The sequence below is a fragment of the Crassostrea angulata genome, chromosome 5 (assembly GCF_025612915.1).
Source record: "Crassostrea angulata isolate pt1a10 chromosome 5, ASM2561291v2, whole genome shotgun sequence".
NCBI lineage: Eukaryota > Metazoa > Mollusca > Bivalvia > Ostreida > Ostreidae > Magallana > Magallana angulata.
The window spans coordinates 57,126,650-57,143,741 of NC_069115.1; the positions used below are offsets into that span (position 1 = coordinate 57,126,650).

The window sequence follows — 17,092 nt, forward strand, 5'->3', positions numbered from 1 at the left end:
AATACAAACATTTGTGATTTTTTCGGTGCAAATATTATTTTTGTAATGTTCAAAGTCAAAGTGTGAATAATCATCCTGATCTGTTTCATCTTTATCATACACACGCTTTGGGTACGACCAATAAAGAGTCTCTTGTTAAGCTAATCGAGTACGTGCTTACAGACACAAGTTTTTGAAGGAGAAGTCATAATTAAGGAACTATTTATTACACCCAAAATCATTAAAAGGAGGTGTTTCCTTGCCCGATATAGTCATTTACTCAACAGAGACAGACGACAGGTAATGATTTTTTATTTAAATAAAAATTAGAATTTGAATTTTCCGAAGAGTTACTGATTACATGTAATCCTAGATAAAACATATAAGGTAAGACACATTTTACAATTTTAACTTTATCTTAATTCTAAAAACCAAACAAAAGTTGAAAATTGAAAATGTCCTGATTTGATATAAAATAATTGATTGAATGATTTATAATGTTTTACGCTAGTATTCTCGTAAATTTTAGAACAGTCTTGCTCTGTATATGTAACTGTGTTTCAAGATGACGATTTATGAAAAACTGCATTAAAAAGATTCTTCATGTTGTACTTTTAAAACCATCAGTTTATTTGGACGATTGATGGGAAAAGTTTTAGCAATTATTTGTCAAAATTAATTTGATTATTTTATATTTGGCAATAAAAGACACTTAACTGTAAGTGTGACAGTTGAGTTTGAGAGTGAGGTATATTGGTATATCGGGTTTAATATTCTGCTTCCTCCTTTTCCCGTGATACAAATGGAGAGAGAGATTGGGTACTGATTGTATATTAATTGACTCAGTTTTTCAAAAATTGCAAGGAAATGTTAAAAACCAATATTTGCTGGTGACTTTATTCCGGTTTAAGTTTGCATCATATCTTTATAGGACTCGGACTAGAAGATGAACGTTTTGTGGATCGTGAGTATACTAGCTGTGGCGAGGGGAGCCACCGTACAGATGGGGAACGTCCAGTGGTTTGATTTGGAGGCCGCACAGAAACACCCAGAGCAGTTACATATCCTGAAGGCCAAGGCAGGGATCAACTACCAGCCATACGAACAAGCATGGAAGGAATTCCGAATATTATTTAGTACTGTGTTATTGGATTTCAGTTTCTATCTTCGAATTATTTTTTTATTAGGAAATTTATTCGTTAGCTATTTCTTATTTTTTCTTAAGACACAGAGAGAAAACCTGATCAATATCAGATTTAAAAAAATGTCCGATTCATTGAATCAATTTAGAACAAACTATGTTTAAAAGGTCAGTACTGTGATAATTTTGCTCAGGTTTTTTAACAAAAGTGTTTCGCCGTATTCTTTAGATAAAACCTACAAAACTTTAGAGGAAGATGTTCGGCGCTTTGAGATTTTCAGAGAGAACGTTCAGAAGATTGAGGAACACAACAAACTGTACCATCTAGGCAAGAAATCATACTTCCTGGGAGTAAACCAATTCTCTGATCTGGTAAAGGACACATTCGTTCTGATTTAAACGAGTTCAGGCATTTCTCAACATCTTCCTATGTGTGAAATACTATGAGTTTTTATTATAACTGTTTATTAATTGTAGACTCTTCAATTTTGTTTTATTTTGGTTAGTAAAATTAATTATAAATTAAGTATAAAATATCCTCATACTACATATCTATAATAGTCATGGAAAACATATGAATTTCAACATGTATGATATAATGATAAGCAACTTTACCTTCTGCATCGAGATACATAGCTTCTTTGTTTAATGTTAATGTTTATTGCTTATTTGCCACATATGTAGCGTATTAAAGATTATAGTCTGATTTAAAATAATGAAAAATAATTCATTCACTTTTATTATCTACTTTTCAACTCAAAAGAAAAGTTTGTTTAGATTCATAGTTGAAGTGAACAATTTTCAGTGCATTATGTATTTCCTTGTAACGTTGAATATTTCTTTGTGTTTCCTCATTCGTAAATATATTTTTTAACATTGACTCTAAACGTACTATTCATACATGTGTAACCTTATATTTAAGATCAGCAAATTCAATGTTAAAATTTGTTATTTTTATCCTTTGAAGTCTTTAGAAATTTATGGGCATTTATGTAATTTAGAGCTAAAATCTGTTTGTTTGTAGAAACACGAAGAGTTCTTGAAATTCAATGGTCTGAAAAAGACCTCTCTCAAAAATGAGGGATGTTCAAGTTACCTTTCTGCCAACAACTTGGTGGTACCTGACTCTGTAGACTGGAGAACAAAGGGATACGTTACAGATGTCAAAGATCAGGTAATAATTGTGGTGCATTCAATAAATACCACCAATTTCTAAACCTTTAGGAATATTAAAACTTAATCAGTTGTTATGATTAAAAATGTCTCCCCTCGCTATGACTAATTATTACATTCGTTTTATACTTTCATGTTGAATAGTGAAATCTGATTGGTTTAGACGCAGTTTATAATCCGCTCTATTACCATCAGCGTAAGCAAGACACTTGTAATGGGTAATAATTGTTACATGCGCGTAAATCATGCGCATACGGTTCTCTGTAGAATCCACGTCATTCCTAAAGAAGTTAGTTATGCATTTTGAAATAAAGCGAATAAATAATAAGAATGAAAGCTGTAAAGTTTTTTTAAATTAAGAAATTCAGTATAATAAAATAAATTGTGCCTGTTAGGGAGCATGACAGTTGAAATTGACAACCCTCTAAGAGTAGTACCAACTTCCGCTTCGCGTTTGTTGACAATATTTTTTTTTCCGGGGATGTCAATTTCATTTAAGAATAAAAGACTAAAAGCATTATTTCTGTAAAAGTGTTTTCGTGTGAGATTTACGAACACACTATATATGACAGAGAAACATTGCCTTTTTCTTAGAACACGCATCACTTATAAATGGATTTACAATTAAAAAGTGGCGTTTTCTTTTCTTTTTTCATTAGGGTCAGTGTGGTTCCTGTTGGTCCTTTAGTACGGTACGTATATTCCATATCTCAACTTTTTCATTTTTAAGTCATTTTTTTCTCCACGTTGACATTTATTTCTTTTTAACTCCATTATCTTCCCTTTTGGTTGTAGACGGGTTCTCTTGAGGGACAACATTATCGTAAAACTGGGAATCTAGTATCCTTCAGCGAATCACAACTCGTGGATTGTTCCGGATCATTTGGCAATGAAGGTTGTGATGGAGGACTTGTGGACAGTGCATTCAAATACATCAAGTCTGTGGGAGGTATTGAGAGTGAAGACGATTACCCATATAAGCCAAAGGTATTATAGGATTTATGTTTTATAAGCTGCAGAATAGATTTGTTTGATTTTATAGCAATCAAAACCATTGTAGCTAGTAAGTCCGGATGACACCCACCATCAGAAGTCTATTCACGGTATCATTCCATTTATATATTTGAATCAATCTAAAATATATTTAAAAGTTAAATGATAACAGAAAAATCGTGTTTTGCAGGAAAGACCCTGTGAATTTGACGATACCAAAGTTGCTACCACAGTCAGTGGATGTGTGGATGTAGAGAGCGGAAGTGAGTCAGCACTGAAGAAAGCTGTGTCAGAGGTCGGCCCTGTATCCGTGGCGATTGATGCCAGTCACTCCTCATTCCAATCCTACTCCGGAGGTACTCTAGCACATCGTTTGATAGATAAATCATATCTCATAGGTTCCGATGATATAAACTTTTGACCCAGCTGACTGTTTACCGGTATTTTATTGTCCAACATTAACGAGGGACAATGAAAAATAATTTACTAAACAAGTTGGATGAAAAGTATGTATCATCAAAATTAATGATAAATTTTCGACCTTTGTTTTAAACCCCTATGTATGTAAATTCCAACTAAATATTGAGATGCAAAAGAAAATAACATCATTTAGATAAGATCCAGTGTGTCGTCATCGTTGAGTAATATAAAAAAATTACTGTGTAGGGGATATTCATTGCATTTTGAGGCAAACATGCGATTGAACTCAACCATCAGATTGATTTATATAGAATTAAATCAGCGTCTAATTTACCTTTGTGTTGGTTTGGTTTTAGGTGTGTATGATGAACCTGATTGCAGCTCAAGGCAGCTGGACCATGCCGTGCTGTGTGTTGGGTATGATACTGATGATGAGGGGCAAGATTATTGGATTGTCAAAAACAGGTCTGATTCTCCTTGATACATTGCATTTATTTCATTAAGGTAATCACTTTTTTATGAGTTTAGTAGCATATGTTGTGTATTCTTCGATTAAGGTGAGTCTAGGCTTAATGCCAACAAGTATTCTACAGTATTACGTATGATTCTTTCTCTGTTGTAGCTGGGGTGTCGAGTGGGGAGACGAGGGTTATATCAAAATGTCCAGGAACAAGGACAATCAGTGTGGAATCGCATCAGAGGCCAGCTACCCTCTAATGTAGGGAACGAAGTCATTCACATACTTGTTCTCTCACAGATTATCAAGTGAAAGGAAATCAGGCAGGTTATGATGGATACACTTCCGTAATTCATTATGATGCTGAATTTTAACGTTTCATTCATAGATCAAACAATTCTGAAAAATCGTTATTAGAAAAAGACTCCTATGTATACCGTGTGCAACTGTTCCTGAAGATCTCTAAAGATTGCTATTTTTACTGTGTATCATTGTTACAAAGGTGTATTGTTTAATAATTTAAATAATTAATTTTATCCGATAAAATACTATTACTAGATATTATATACAATAGTTTCATTTATTTGTTTGCTGATTGAATAAAATTATCATATTACCATGAAAGATAAAGGAATGATATGGTTAAGCATGATGACCAGGCTTAATGTGACAGAAATTAAAAAGAAAAAGATCAATTGTACGATGGCTTCCATTGTAGAATTTATTTTTATTCTTTTTAATTTCTGTCTTTTCCTTCACAAATTGTTATATCCTAAGAGCGTAACCAACTTTCGTGCGTTCAAATTGGTGAATTGTAAAAAGTCAATTCTTCAGGTTATAACATGGAAGGAAGATATAATCCTGAAGTTTTCAAAACTCGTTAACCAAGCATAGCTGCCGATTTTCTTTATAATCCATTATTTGTTATGCTACTTTTAAAAAAGATAAAAGACATTTAAGGTTCCTATTGGAACTGGTTGCAGTGTTAACAGAATCAGAAGAATAAAATGTCAATTTACGCTAGTTTGAAGATAACTGACAATATGAGCAACCGGAATAAAATAACCATGTGTATTTTTAAACTTTAGAAAATGTGTCTATGGGCTTATAAGTAGATTTAAAGTACATCCAACTGAACAGCACTTAAAAAATAACATTTCTTTTCAGTTTATTTAAAATGCATAAATTTATTGGAAAACTATTAGTATGTTATAATGGATTGGCGATAAGATAATATATACCGAAATTAAAATCCATTGATTAAAAATGCTAAATTATGAAAATCTGCGATTTTGAGGCTCTTTTTTGAGAAATTTTATTCATAATCTACCTGCTTCATGATACTTAAATAAATTACCGAAATGACCAAACCATTTCCCCCTCTTACGTCTTATATCAATTGAAGCCGTATTTTAGCAAAAGGAATGGCCGTTGCTATGACTTTTTAACAAGTAAGAGTTTCTGATTGATTTCATAAGTCTATATCATTCTCAATCTACGACAGTTTTATGTTTCTGAATAATACACTTAACTGATATCTCCACCTGTTTTCCACAAATATCAACAAATATTTTTTTTAAATTGGGTTTAAATCAAGTATTTTTGCCTTTCAGAATCAATTAGCTTAGTTTGGTTAAATAAAAACTTTTGAATTATTTAAAAAAAAAAATACGAAAAATAATGTTTTGAAATTTAGAATCGGTTTTCATTGTATCGTTCATTAGATTTTAATTTGCCAGCCGATGTTTTTCTTTATATGACCATTGACTGTATAGTTAATTAAAGATTCTATATCTCATAATTTTTAAAAGTCGTAATACTTTTTATTCTGATTTACTTTTACTTTAAAGTTGCTAAGATAATCTTTGTATCATGAGGAAAGTTAGTCACAATGCGTACCGAAACCCTATGTAAAATTTTGGTTTTTACATATAATTGATATTTAAACTTTTTCAGTTTCTCTCTGCAATCCTCTTGAATTTTCCGACATAAAAATTACTACATCGTCTTTATGTAGGAACATTTTGGATAATTGAAATAAAGTACATCATTTTCCTGATACAAGGCCTTTCCAAATTCAGTATAAGGAGATGAACTTAAGATTATAAAATTGCACATGCACAAATAATTGTCTAAACTTTACATTTTAGACAAATCTCTGTTTAAATTGAACGCAAAAATATCATTTATGCATTGTATTACTCTTAACAAATTATAGAGAAATAAAACTCAAAAACATTCATATTGGTGGTGTTTATTGTTATCGTAAAAAAAATCTTATAATACGTTTTATTCCACACCAAAAAATCATTTCAAATAATAATTAATAAAAAAGCACCTAATTAGGGTTAATATTCCTTAAAAACAGCTATATATGTATAAACATTACATGCATCTTATTACTGCATGCATAATAAAAATTACGCTATATAAAAAAGCTAAGCTGATTCATAACGTAAAATTGACAATAAAAAAAGTGTCTTCATTTCTCTTCAACAATGATAAGAAATAGACACCTCATTATCTATCTATCTATCTATCTATCTATCTATCTATCTATCTATCTATCTATCTATCTATCTATCTATCTATCTATCTATCTATCTATCTATCTATCCATCTATCTATCTATCTCAATTGCACTAAAACTAAGGAATTAGATTTCTTTTTTATAAAAGGAAAACAAAAAAGGTCAAAATCTGTCAAACGTCGGAAATATCCGTAGGTGTGAATATAGTTCTGCTAAATAAATACTTGAAGGAAACCAAATTACATGAACAATATATATAGGTTATTTATGCGAAACTTCAAAAAGAATATAGAGTTTAAATCTACTTAAACTGTATTTTAAGCCAAACCGCTTTAGACCTTTCTGATTCATTCTTTTTCGTTTGTTTCAAAAACCTGCAAAAGTGAAATAATAAATTAAAACTAAACCAAACAATAATACAATCAACATATATAATGTATCTTTTTAAAGATTCCCGTTTATCGATGGAAAACGATTAATGTTCTCTGAATTTTAATAATTGTAAATGAAATCAAGTCTACGATCAAAAAAGTAAAGAAATGGTGTGGAAGTATTGAATCCTAACCTGTCTCTATCTTATCTTAATTTGTTTTAGTGTATAATCATACTCACGTGAATGTTTTAGGGCACCAGAGGGTAGCTGGCCTGTGAAGCGATTCCACACTGGTTGTTCTTGTTTCTGGACATTTTAATATATCCTTCTACTCCCCATCGGACACCCCAACTACAACATAATTATAAAACCTGGTATTACAAATTCAATAATACAAAGAAACTAGACACGATCTCGTTGCGAGCAACGAGTGGGTCTTCCGTCCGATTTTTAATAGATTAGATTAAACTTATCACTTCAAAGATAAAATCGTAGATCTAAGCGAAAAATAGTAAAAAAAAAAAAATTGCGGCAATCGGGGCTTGAACCCGGGTCACCTGTGCCATGTCCACGACTCTATCGACTGAGTTACTCAGACTCTCGCTTCAGAACTTTGACGCTTAATTTCTAGAGAATGCCTGAATTACCTGAAAGCACCTTGTTGCGAGCAACAAGTGGGTCTTTCGTTTGATTTTAAATTGATAGGGTTCAATTAAACTGTTGACATTTGGTACGATTTACTATCACATTAACTTCCTTTTAAACTAATTTTTCAACCTACTCTGCGAAATGCAGATTTCCGGAAAACGTCATTTTTAAACTTCAATATCTCTGCAATGCGTAGTCCGATTTTAAAACGGTTTTCAGTTTTGTATTCAGTACAAAAATGTCAACAAAACCTTTCAAAATTCCAAAAAAGCGAAATATTAGAATCACTTCCTGTGACGACCGGAAGTGACGGACAACCTGCTCATATTAAAATTTGATAAGTTTAAAACATATTCTGATGGAAAAAAAATTGTAGATTATTTGATTTAAAAAAATTTTAAAACACAATTTTCCAAAAATGCTGTTTGAGCGGACCGGAATTGACGGACGATCGTAGTTTAACCTGATCGGCCCTAGAAATTCAAAAATCTATCATTCCTGAAACTTTCAATTTTCTATCTTTAATCGTTTTCGCGAAAAAGGGAAGACAAGATTACTTTTTACAAAAAGAAAAACGAATAAAACGGCCGACCGGAAGTGACGTCATCAACAAAAATGTACATGATAAAAGACCTTGATATTTTGTATTATTCGTGGAATTTTCATAAAAATCCATTGTAGCATATATGAGATATTTGAGTTTTAAGAAAAATGTTAAGAAAAAAAAGAATAATAATAGTGAAAAATAGAGAAAAAGAAACATAACAAAAACAATAGGGTTATCCGTTGGAAACGGGAGACCTTTATTACAAATTCTTCAATTTTACAGATCTTTGTGATCGTTATCAATAAGCTTGCCTGTTTTTAACAATGCAGTAATCCTTTCCCTGCAAACTAGTCCCATAACCCACACACAAAACACCATGATTCAACCTGCTTGTGCTGCAGAGTGGTTCATCATACACACCTAAAAACCAAAAACATACACATCATCAACGACTTGTTAATTCAGTGTATACGTATCATATCCTACGTAATTCGCCTAGAAGAAAGATACATTAAATGATGAACGCCAGGCGAACCTCCAGCCTAAAATTGGAACGAGGAGTGGCCGGCATCGATCGCCACGGATACAGGACCGACCTCTGACACGACCTCCTTCAGGGACGATTCACTTCCGCTCTCTACATCCACACACCCACTCACAGTGGCAACAACTTTGGTTTTGTCAAATGCACAGGTTCGTTGCTGCAATAAAATAATGCTCTGATCTCGATTTGCCACGAATCATCTCATTTCATTGAATTCATATAAACTATAACCCCCCCCCCAAAGAAAAATGTACAAAAATGCATCGTATAATGGTCACGTTTGTGATCACCTTCACAATGCAACTATTTCAAAACGCAAAACAATAAATATGCTTTTAATGTCATCACAGAAAGACTGAATATTCGGTATTTTTGTTTTTGATTAAATAAATAATGTATGAAATAGTCTAAATATAAAATATAGATACTCTTCAGTTTTATGAGCTTAATTCACATAAATGTACCTTCGCTTTGTATGGATAATCGCTTTCACTCTCAATGCCTCCAACCGACTTGACATATTTGAATGCATTCTCCATAAACCCTCCATTACAACCCTCATTGCCAAATGATCCAGAGCAGTCCACAAGTCCACAAGTCGTGACTCACTGAGGGGAACTAGTTTTCCATTTTTTCGAAAGTATTGACCCTCAAGAGAACCAGTCTACAAACATAGATAATTGTTAATCAAACATATTGAGAAAGAAATGAAATTTTATGGATGACAAATTAGACATATATAATTTCATGGTTTATATTGAGACTTTTTATATACTTACCGCGCTGAAGGCCCAATATGACCCGCATGCACCCTGTATAAAAGGAAAACAACAATTATGTTAATAATTGTATTTATGTGTTGAATGCTATAATTTTATTTGCTTATTTATTGTATTTTTCATGTTTATGTTTGATAAGTTGCATTTCTTTCCCAAGCCTTGTAGAGGTCGTTGGCCATATTATATAATTTCCCTGCAGTGGTCACTGTCCATGTCTATTTTTAGCCCAAATTCCTAGTATAAAAACCTCCCAGTGACCTATTATGTAATTGTTAAAACTTCCATGGTGTAATTCTCCCCAATTCTAATTTAATAGCCAATCAAATTAAGCGATACGGTCACGTGGTTTGATGCGGTCAGTATCTGACCAGTGAGAGTAGGGTCATTCTGTCTTCATCTCTGAGAGTGTTAGCACGAGTAATGTTTTGATACACCCACCACCATCACCGTTTCACCACTCCAATATTCGAAAGTTGCATACATGTACAAAATATTGTTATTTTGCATATGGCATATTTTATTTTTGAGGTGCCATTTTTTTGCTGGTTTTGTATATATTGTATATAATTTTGAACAAAATGTTTTTCTGTATTTTAAGGGGATCAGCATATTGATAAGTTATTTAACATTTTGTGTGAACAGTTTTGGGTCTGATCCCCTACTATGTTGTTTATATTTTTCTTTACTTTCGTCATTTTTTAATAAATGTCATATTTCATCATGTACAAGTGTTGAGTTCATTTATCAGACAGCAAAAACGGAGCTGCGGTGAGGTTGTGCAGCATGAGAAAACATAAAAAAATATAACCGATCAATAATTAAAGTTTAATGAACTAGTTTAACTCATGTTTTAATCAATATTATACCCCCCCCCCAAAAAAAATACATAGATAAAAATAAAATAAGAAAAAAACCCCAAAACAAAACCAAAAAAAAAAATCAACACAGAAGCCAAAATACATATTTTTTTAAAATTGCTATATTTAGCTGCCATTATTTGGTCTTTGATATTCCAAGTAGGGAAATCTACCCTTTGGCTTCATTTTGACTCGATCCTAATCATACACTGTCCACCTGATTTTATTATTATCAGAAGGTACCAATAGTGATTTGGGTTCTTTATATCCTGACAATTACCTGGTCTTTTACTTTTGTGACGTATCCCTTTGATCTCCAGTCCACAGAGTCAGGAACAACTATGTTGTGGCTGAAAGGTGGCTTGAACACTTATTATTGTTAAGATTAGTCATTTTCAGACCATTGACATTTACAAGCTCCACATATTCCTATGAAAAAAAATTACAAAAGTCATAAATAAAATTATAACAAGAATCAAAACACATGTTACGAGGGTTGTTCGGAAATTATTGAGACATTTACTCTTATTTCCATGGGGAAAAAAAGAAACCCTTGAAATTTCACCTAAACGTACAACAGGATAGAGTTTATCAATGTGAAAAGTTTCGTGTCCATAGCATGATTAGATCATTCCTGGTGAACGGATCATCTTGCCTTCGTCCAGTAACCTGGCGCAACCGCAAACTTACCGCAACGTCATTTTAACGCTTCTCATTGATTCTAAGTTTTAAACACTAAACAAACAAAAGGATATTAGAATTAATTCTTCATTTCTCATCTTTTGTTTACATTACAAGATGTCAACATTTACAACATTTACATATTCTCTCCATTCTTGATTTTTTGGGGGAAAAATCGGGTTATTTCTAATCAAAAGTCAAATAACTGTGAAATGTCTCCTACAGTCATTCTGTGTACATATTTTAGAACTGTTGACATCATTAAGTGTGCGAAAAGTACTTGATATTTAGTCACTTTGTCTGACTTCTAGCTAAACAATTAGTAATAGAAGACGATAAACTGAAGCCCTCTATCCCTTGCCATCGTATATTTTTTGTTAAAGCAATTGGGTGCCCTTAAAAGGGTTTTTTGCGAAATTTCCACCAGTTTGATGTATATTTGCTGCGCCGCCTTGACGTCAAAATTCAATATACCGTCGTTGTCAGATTTCTATTGCTTGGTAAATATATCTGTACCATATCCGTATTTCAACTCGAACAGAAGTGAAACTTGATAAAAAAAATTGTCACAATAAATAGCAAAATTAACATATATAATCTGATTTATTTTATTATGAACTGTTACTTTCCGAACACTTAGATAGACGATGTTTTAGCTTTATTATTCTTCGAGTTTATGCTTGCGCCGGGTACCCCGACCACCGATTTGTTTATCTACCGTTGTAAACAAAATATTAAACATTTTTTACATATTTTTTGTTTAATTATTTATTAAGGTTTCTTAAATGTTCATGTCAATTTTCACCCTAATTCGTCACTTAGGAAGGAAAATATCCATGTTGTCTCAATAATTTCCGAACAACCCTCGAATACTAAAGATGAGGACATACTTGACATACTTGATAATTTTCTCAACGATTAATATCAAATAATAATATCTGGATTATACACCTGCAAAAATGCCTCAACAATTTTTATTTTCCTTAATTATTAGCTTGTTTCCACAGTAGCGGTTCACAATTTTCGTTTTTAAATTCTTTATTGCGCACTTATAATTATGGGTAAAAAAATTCAAATTAAAAGAAGGAAATCATATTTTGAATTATGTTTAGTTACCATGGAAACACTTTAAAGTATACGTGTTTGCCTTTCTTATGAATTTTTTTTTCATTTAATATATCAATTATTACATTGAAACATTGATGATCCATATTTGTTTAGGCATCCAACCATTTCAGTATACAATGGATTGATAGACATATACAAATGTAACAATATTTTCATGTGCAGCATTCGTTGTATCCATATCTATATCCCATTGAATTGCTAATAAAAAACTAATTGTATGTACCAAGAATTAAAAAGTTTGCATTAAATACCATACATTATGACAGAATTAGCAAATAATAACCGAAACACGTTTCAATATTAAGGAAGGAGTCTTTTCTGGTTTTAGACTTGTCATACAACTTGGCTTAGAAATAATAAATAAGGTTTTGAATCTAACAAGGACTTTAGTTTTGGCGGAATATTGGCGTAGGAAAATATCACGTTTCACAATTCAGAATTGCTGTAGATTAATGAGTCTGTTTTTAGCATTTTTAAAACAATAACATATTAATCTTGGATTTTAGAGCGATATCAATTATATTTGAAATATTTATTCCAATTAAGTATTAAAATCTGAAACACATTCTGATATTATATCATTTCATTGAAGAATAGAACCTTCATATTTTAAACAGATGCCTTCATAGCTGCAATGAACTACATTTATTTTTATCATACTTTAAGTTGAGGACAAAGACCTTTATAGGAAAACAAGGAGGTCAAATTTCATTCAACTGATGGAAACATTTAATTATGAAAAAATGACAATAACAAACCGTGAATTATCTCAAAAATCCATAAAACGAAATACAAATTCATAGCAACAATGACCTCCAAATAGATAGAGGTATGATTTGTTTGACTGTCTCAAAATTTCATAAATTTCTTATCATAAGAGGTATGTTTGATAACGAGAAGACTTCTTCCTTGAGAAAAACTGTGAAAATATTTCATTTTTTGATCAGCATATTGTATTAAAATAAAAAAAAGTGAGATATTTCCTTGTGGTCACTAGCCTTGAGACAAATAAAGATATTTAAACAATTGCAAAGATAAATGTTCGCGTCCGAGCCAACATTGAATTGTGAACAAAAATGTAAAGTTAACTTGCTCGGATTCTTATTATAAGTGTGCAGATGAGATGCTCATTTGTCTGATAAACCTTTACGTTTATTTTGGTGTAAAAATATCAACGTAGTCCCTTTCCATCTACAATACCTTAGAGCTATATGCAACAAAAAACCCTTTTACGATACAAAACAAGGGGTGAGCGAAAGAAGCGTGAACCCCTTAAATCTGGAGGTATGTTTCTTACCAGATCAGTGAATTGGTTCACTCCCAGGTAGTAGGATTTCTTGCCCAAGTGGTAAAGTTTGTTGTGTTCCTCAATCTTCTGGACGTTCTCTCTGAAAATTCCAAAGCGATGACTTTCCTCTTCAGGATCCTCATAACTTTTATCTTTGAAGTAAGTGAAAAAATAATATTGAATGCGGAGAAAATAACAAGGTTTCTCTTTTTATTGACAGTTTTTTCCTTTCATATTGTTACTATATCAAGCTGATTCTATATAGTAGAATGACAGCTCAGAAGCAAAGGAGCCCATGAACTACAGGTATCAGGAGAAAACGTACCCAAGAGAAAACGTACCCAGGAGAAAACGTACCCAATCTCGAGGGTACGTTTTCTCCTGGAGAAAACGTACCCGGGTACGTTTTCTCCAAGAGAAAACGTACCCTATGAAAATCATAACTATACTACTTAATAGTTTTTAATACTTTTAAATACTATTTTTATAATAAATATACAGAAATGTAAGAGTTTTATAGATATATATGAATTTAATACTTTATAATTTTAAAGGGGTTGGACATATTGAATAATTTTCAAATGCTACTTTTATGCATATTTCAATGCATAGATGTATAGAAATATATTCATTTTATGATCTTTATAATAATTGTAGCAACTTTTATTTTAGTACGAAATAATTACCTGTCAAAGTACAGTTATCAGTCTACTTCTTCTTATTATCCATTTATCAGTAGCCTTACCAATTTGAGTTTCTCTATGCGAGATCCCCTGATTTTAATTATAGTGATAATCAATTGAATACCTGAGCAGTTAATTTATTATTATGTAATATTATGTATTGCCCCCCCCCCCCCCCCGCACAGGAGGTAGAAATATTCACTCTCCAGTCTCCACACATTATACATGTCAGTGGCGTCGGAAGCAAATTGACTGTTCAATGTTACATTTCGTAGTAGTTTCCATATATATGAATCAAACAAATATTTAAAAACTTCAGTTGACTTGGTTTTATTAAGCAACTTTGTTCTATAGATAAATTTTTAAAAAAATGTTAAAAATAACGCGATATCGACTTCTTGACATACTCATCATTTAGTTCTCCAAATGAGATTGCAAGAAAAACTTATTATTTAACGGTTTCGTTTATGCAGGCACGTAGCATCGTTTTTGAAAGTGGGGGGGGGGGGGGGGGGCAGACTCATCCAAAAAATCTTAACAAGCAAAATAAAAAAAAAAAGGAAATTTTTAATTTTCCCAAAATCTTCAAAATCCTAATCCGTGGGGGGGGGGGGGGGGACTGGCGTACTATATAACTTCAATTTCACTCATATCAATTTTTAACATACTCCCAAAAAAGTGGGGGGGGGGGGGCAACTCCATGATAATTCCATTTTTTATATGTTAATTTTAAAAAAAGTTGTTGCTGCGAGAAAAAGTGGGGGGGGGGGGGGGGATCCCCCCTGATGCTACGTGCCTGTTATGGTGTATTATTTGTCGACTAATTAAACTGCTCAGGCCATGTTCGTGTATGTTACAAATTATTGTCTTAATAATTTCAGTACGTGACCATGGTTACTATGCATTCAAAAACAACAACAACAAATGATACAAATGTTCATTGTATATTTTATTTTGTTTCATTTAAGAATATCTATGAAAACCATTAGTTATTATTTTCAAAGGGTACGTTTTCTCTTGGAGAAAACGTACCCTATAAATTGGGTACGTTTTCTCCTGGGTACGTTTTCTCCAGCATTCGAACTACATTGCAATGTCAAACTTTACCAAAAACTTAGATCCTTTTCAGTTGAAAAATCGTATTGACAAACATATTGCTAGGTTGCTTTAATAATAAGTGTTGCTCACATTTTTACAAAACTTTAATAGGTTTAATGATCTAGTGGTTTTTTAATGTGTTAATCACGATGTTACGTCATTTTCCTAATATGTCATAATTGAAATAGACTACAATTTCTTTACACAGGTTTTAAAGTACACAAGTTTTTCGAGTTATATCTATACTGGTTTCTATCTGACTTTCAGATGTAATTGTACAACAATATGTAACGTTTTTTGGCTGGCTCTGTATAGGATTACCATCCAATGGGTGGTCCAGGCATGGCCTCTTGATTCATCTGGACCATATTTTGAAGCAAAAACAAATATGTTCTTATTTTAAAGAATCTAATATTACTGATTATTACCTAATCAAAGGTAAACTGTTGTTTCATTACAAATTAAACATTTTCGTCTATTTTGTATGTGAATTCAGATTTGAAAGTGATCTATTGAACTGCCGGTCAATAGACTGCGATATAATAGACCGGCAACGTATTTAAAGGGAGTGAACATGAAAAAAATAATTGTAGCTTGATAAATTTTAATAGCCTTTTGAAACTTAAAAATGAGGTCTGTTACCTTTTTGTTTATTTCTATCAAGAGATTTTATCAATTTAACACTCTCAGTGAAAGGTTTATGGAGGTAATCCATTATTCCCCAGCATGCATCTGTTCTCTGACGTAGATCAGCCACATTGCTGCTGGTGACTGGGTCAATGTTGGAACTATGCCAGTGTTTATGTACAGAGTTGATAAAAGTTACGAAGAAAAAATATGCCTTGATGTGAAGAAAAATTTTGTGTACTGTCATGAGAAGACAAGGATTTAGTACATTTCTATAAATGAACCTCAGATAACTATTTATGATTTGTACAAAAAATGAATACCGGTAGATAAATTAATTTGTAAAATCTAAGACCATCACATTCCAGATGTTTGTAAGGAGATGTGGCAGTCAGTGTTTACATAAATAAAATGCTGTTTTTAGATTTCAATTTGAATTAATATAAAAATTGTAATTTTATTTTCTTTGTGGGATTTCTTACCGTTACTTTTTATTTAAATGCCCTGGAAATTTTTCTGATTTGTTTTTTTTTTATACATAAGATCTTGATGATATGTACGCCGGCTCTGTTTATGCTGTCAGAAGAATAACAGGACTAAGACACTTTTTAAAAGTCAGGATGCTGTGCAATGCACCTTGTGTGCTCATTGATGTAGCACACATAATGTTCAAACTCATAAACAAGAAATTCCCGAGTGCAAGAAAAAATAGGTCACAATAACACTGATCCACGGACATTCCATTCTAGTTACATGTCACATTAACTGCTGGTGGGAATGCATCATTCTGAGATCCAAAATCTTCCTCCATAAACACCGTTTAAAATGACAACTCTTTACATTCCTTTCAAGTTTCCATTCACATTTTGTATGGCATTTTATCTCTGTTACTAAACGTGTGTAAAAATGCAATGTGTCCCACTGACGGCAGCATCAGTGCTGCCCTCTCTTAGATGCTTAGAGATAACCCAGCAGGGAGGTAATGATTTTAACAATATGGCAGCGCTCATGGATTGCAAGAATAAGTTATTCTAAGTGGTATATCTTTTTACTGAGGAAAGCTCTGTCTAAACGGTTTTCAGATATCATTATACACATCAAACACACAAATTTGAGCCCTTGATAATTTTTTCATGTTCACTTCCT

The 17,092-nt window shown here is 32.3% G+C and overlaps 1 protein-coding gene and 1 pseudogene across 1 annotated transcript; one reads left to right on the plus strand and one right to left on the minus strand.

Annotated features, from left to right (window-relative positions):
* The first annotated feature begins 805 nt into the window (after window positions 1–805).
* Window positions 806–4,676, plus strand: LOC128184929 (procathepsin L-like). The gene is made up of 8 exons (XM_052854572.1): window positions 806–1,115; window positions 1,350–1,492; window positions 2,145–2,294; window positions 2,953–2,985; window positions 3,089–3,280; window positions 3,477–3,642; window positions 4,063–4,171; window positions 4,329–4,676. The coding sequence occupies exons 1-8, from the start codon at window positions 926–928 to the stop codon at window positions 4,426–4,428; spliced, it is 1,083 nt and encodes a 360-aa protein (XP_052710532.1). The 5' UTR covers window positions 806–925; the 3' UTR covers window positions 4,429–4,676.
* Window positions 4,677–7,314: 2,638 nt separating this feature from the next.
* LOC128185523 (procathepsin L-like) lies at window positions 7,315–14,632 on the minus strand (annotated as a pseudogene).
* Window positions 14,633–17,092: the final 2,460 nt, after the last annotated feature.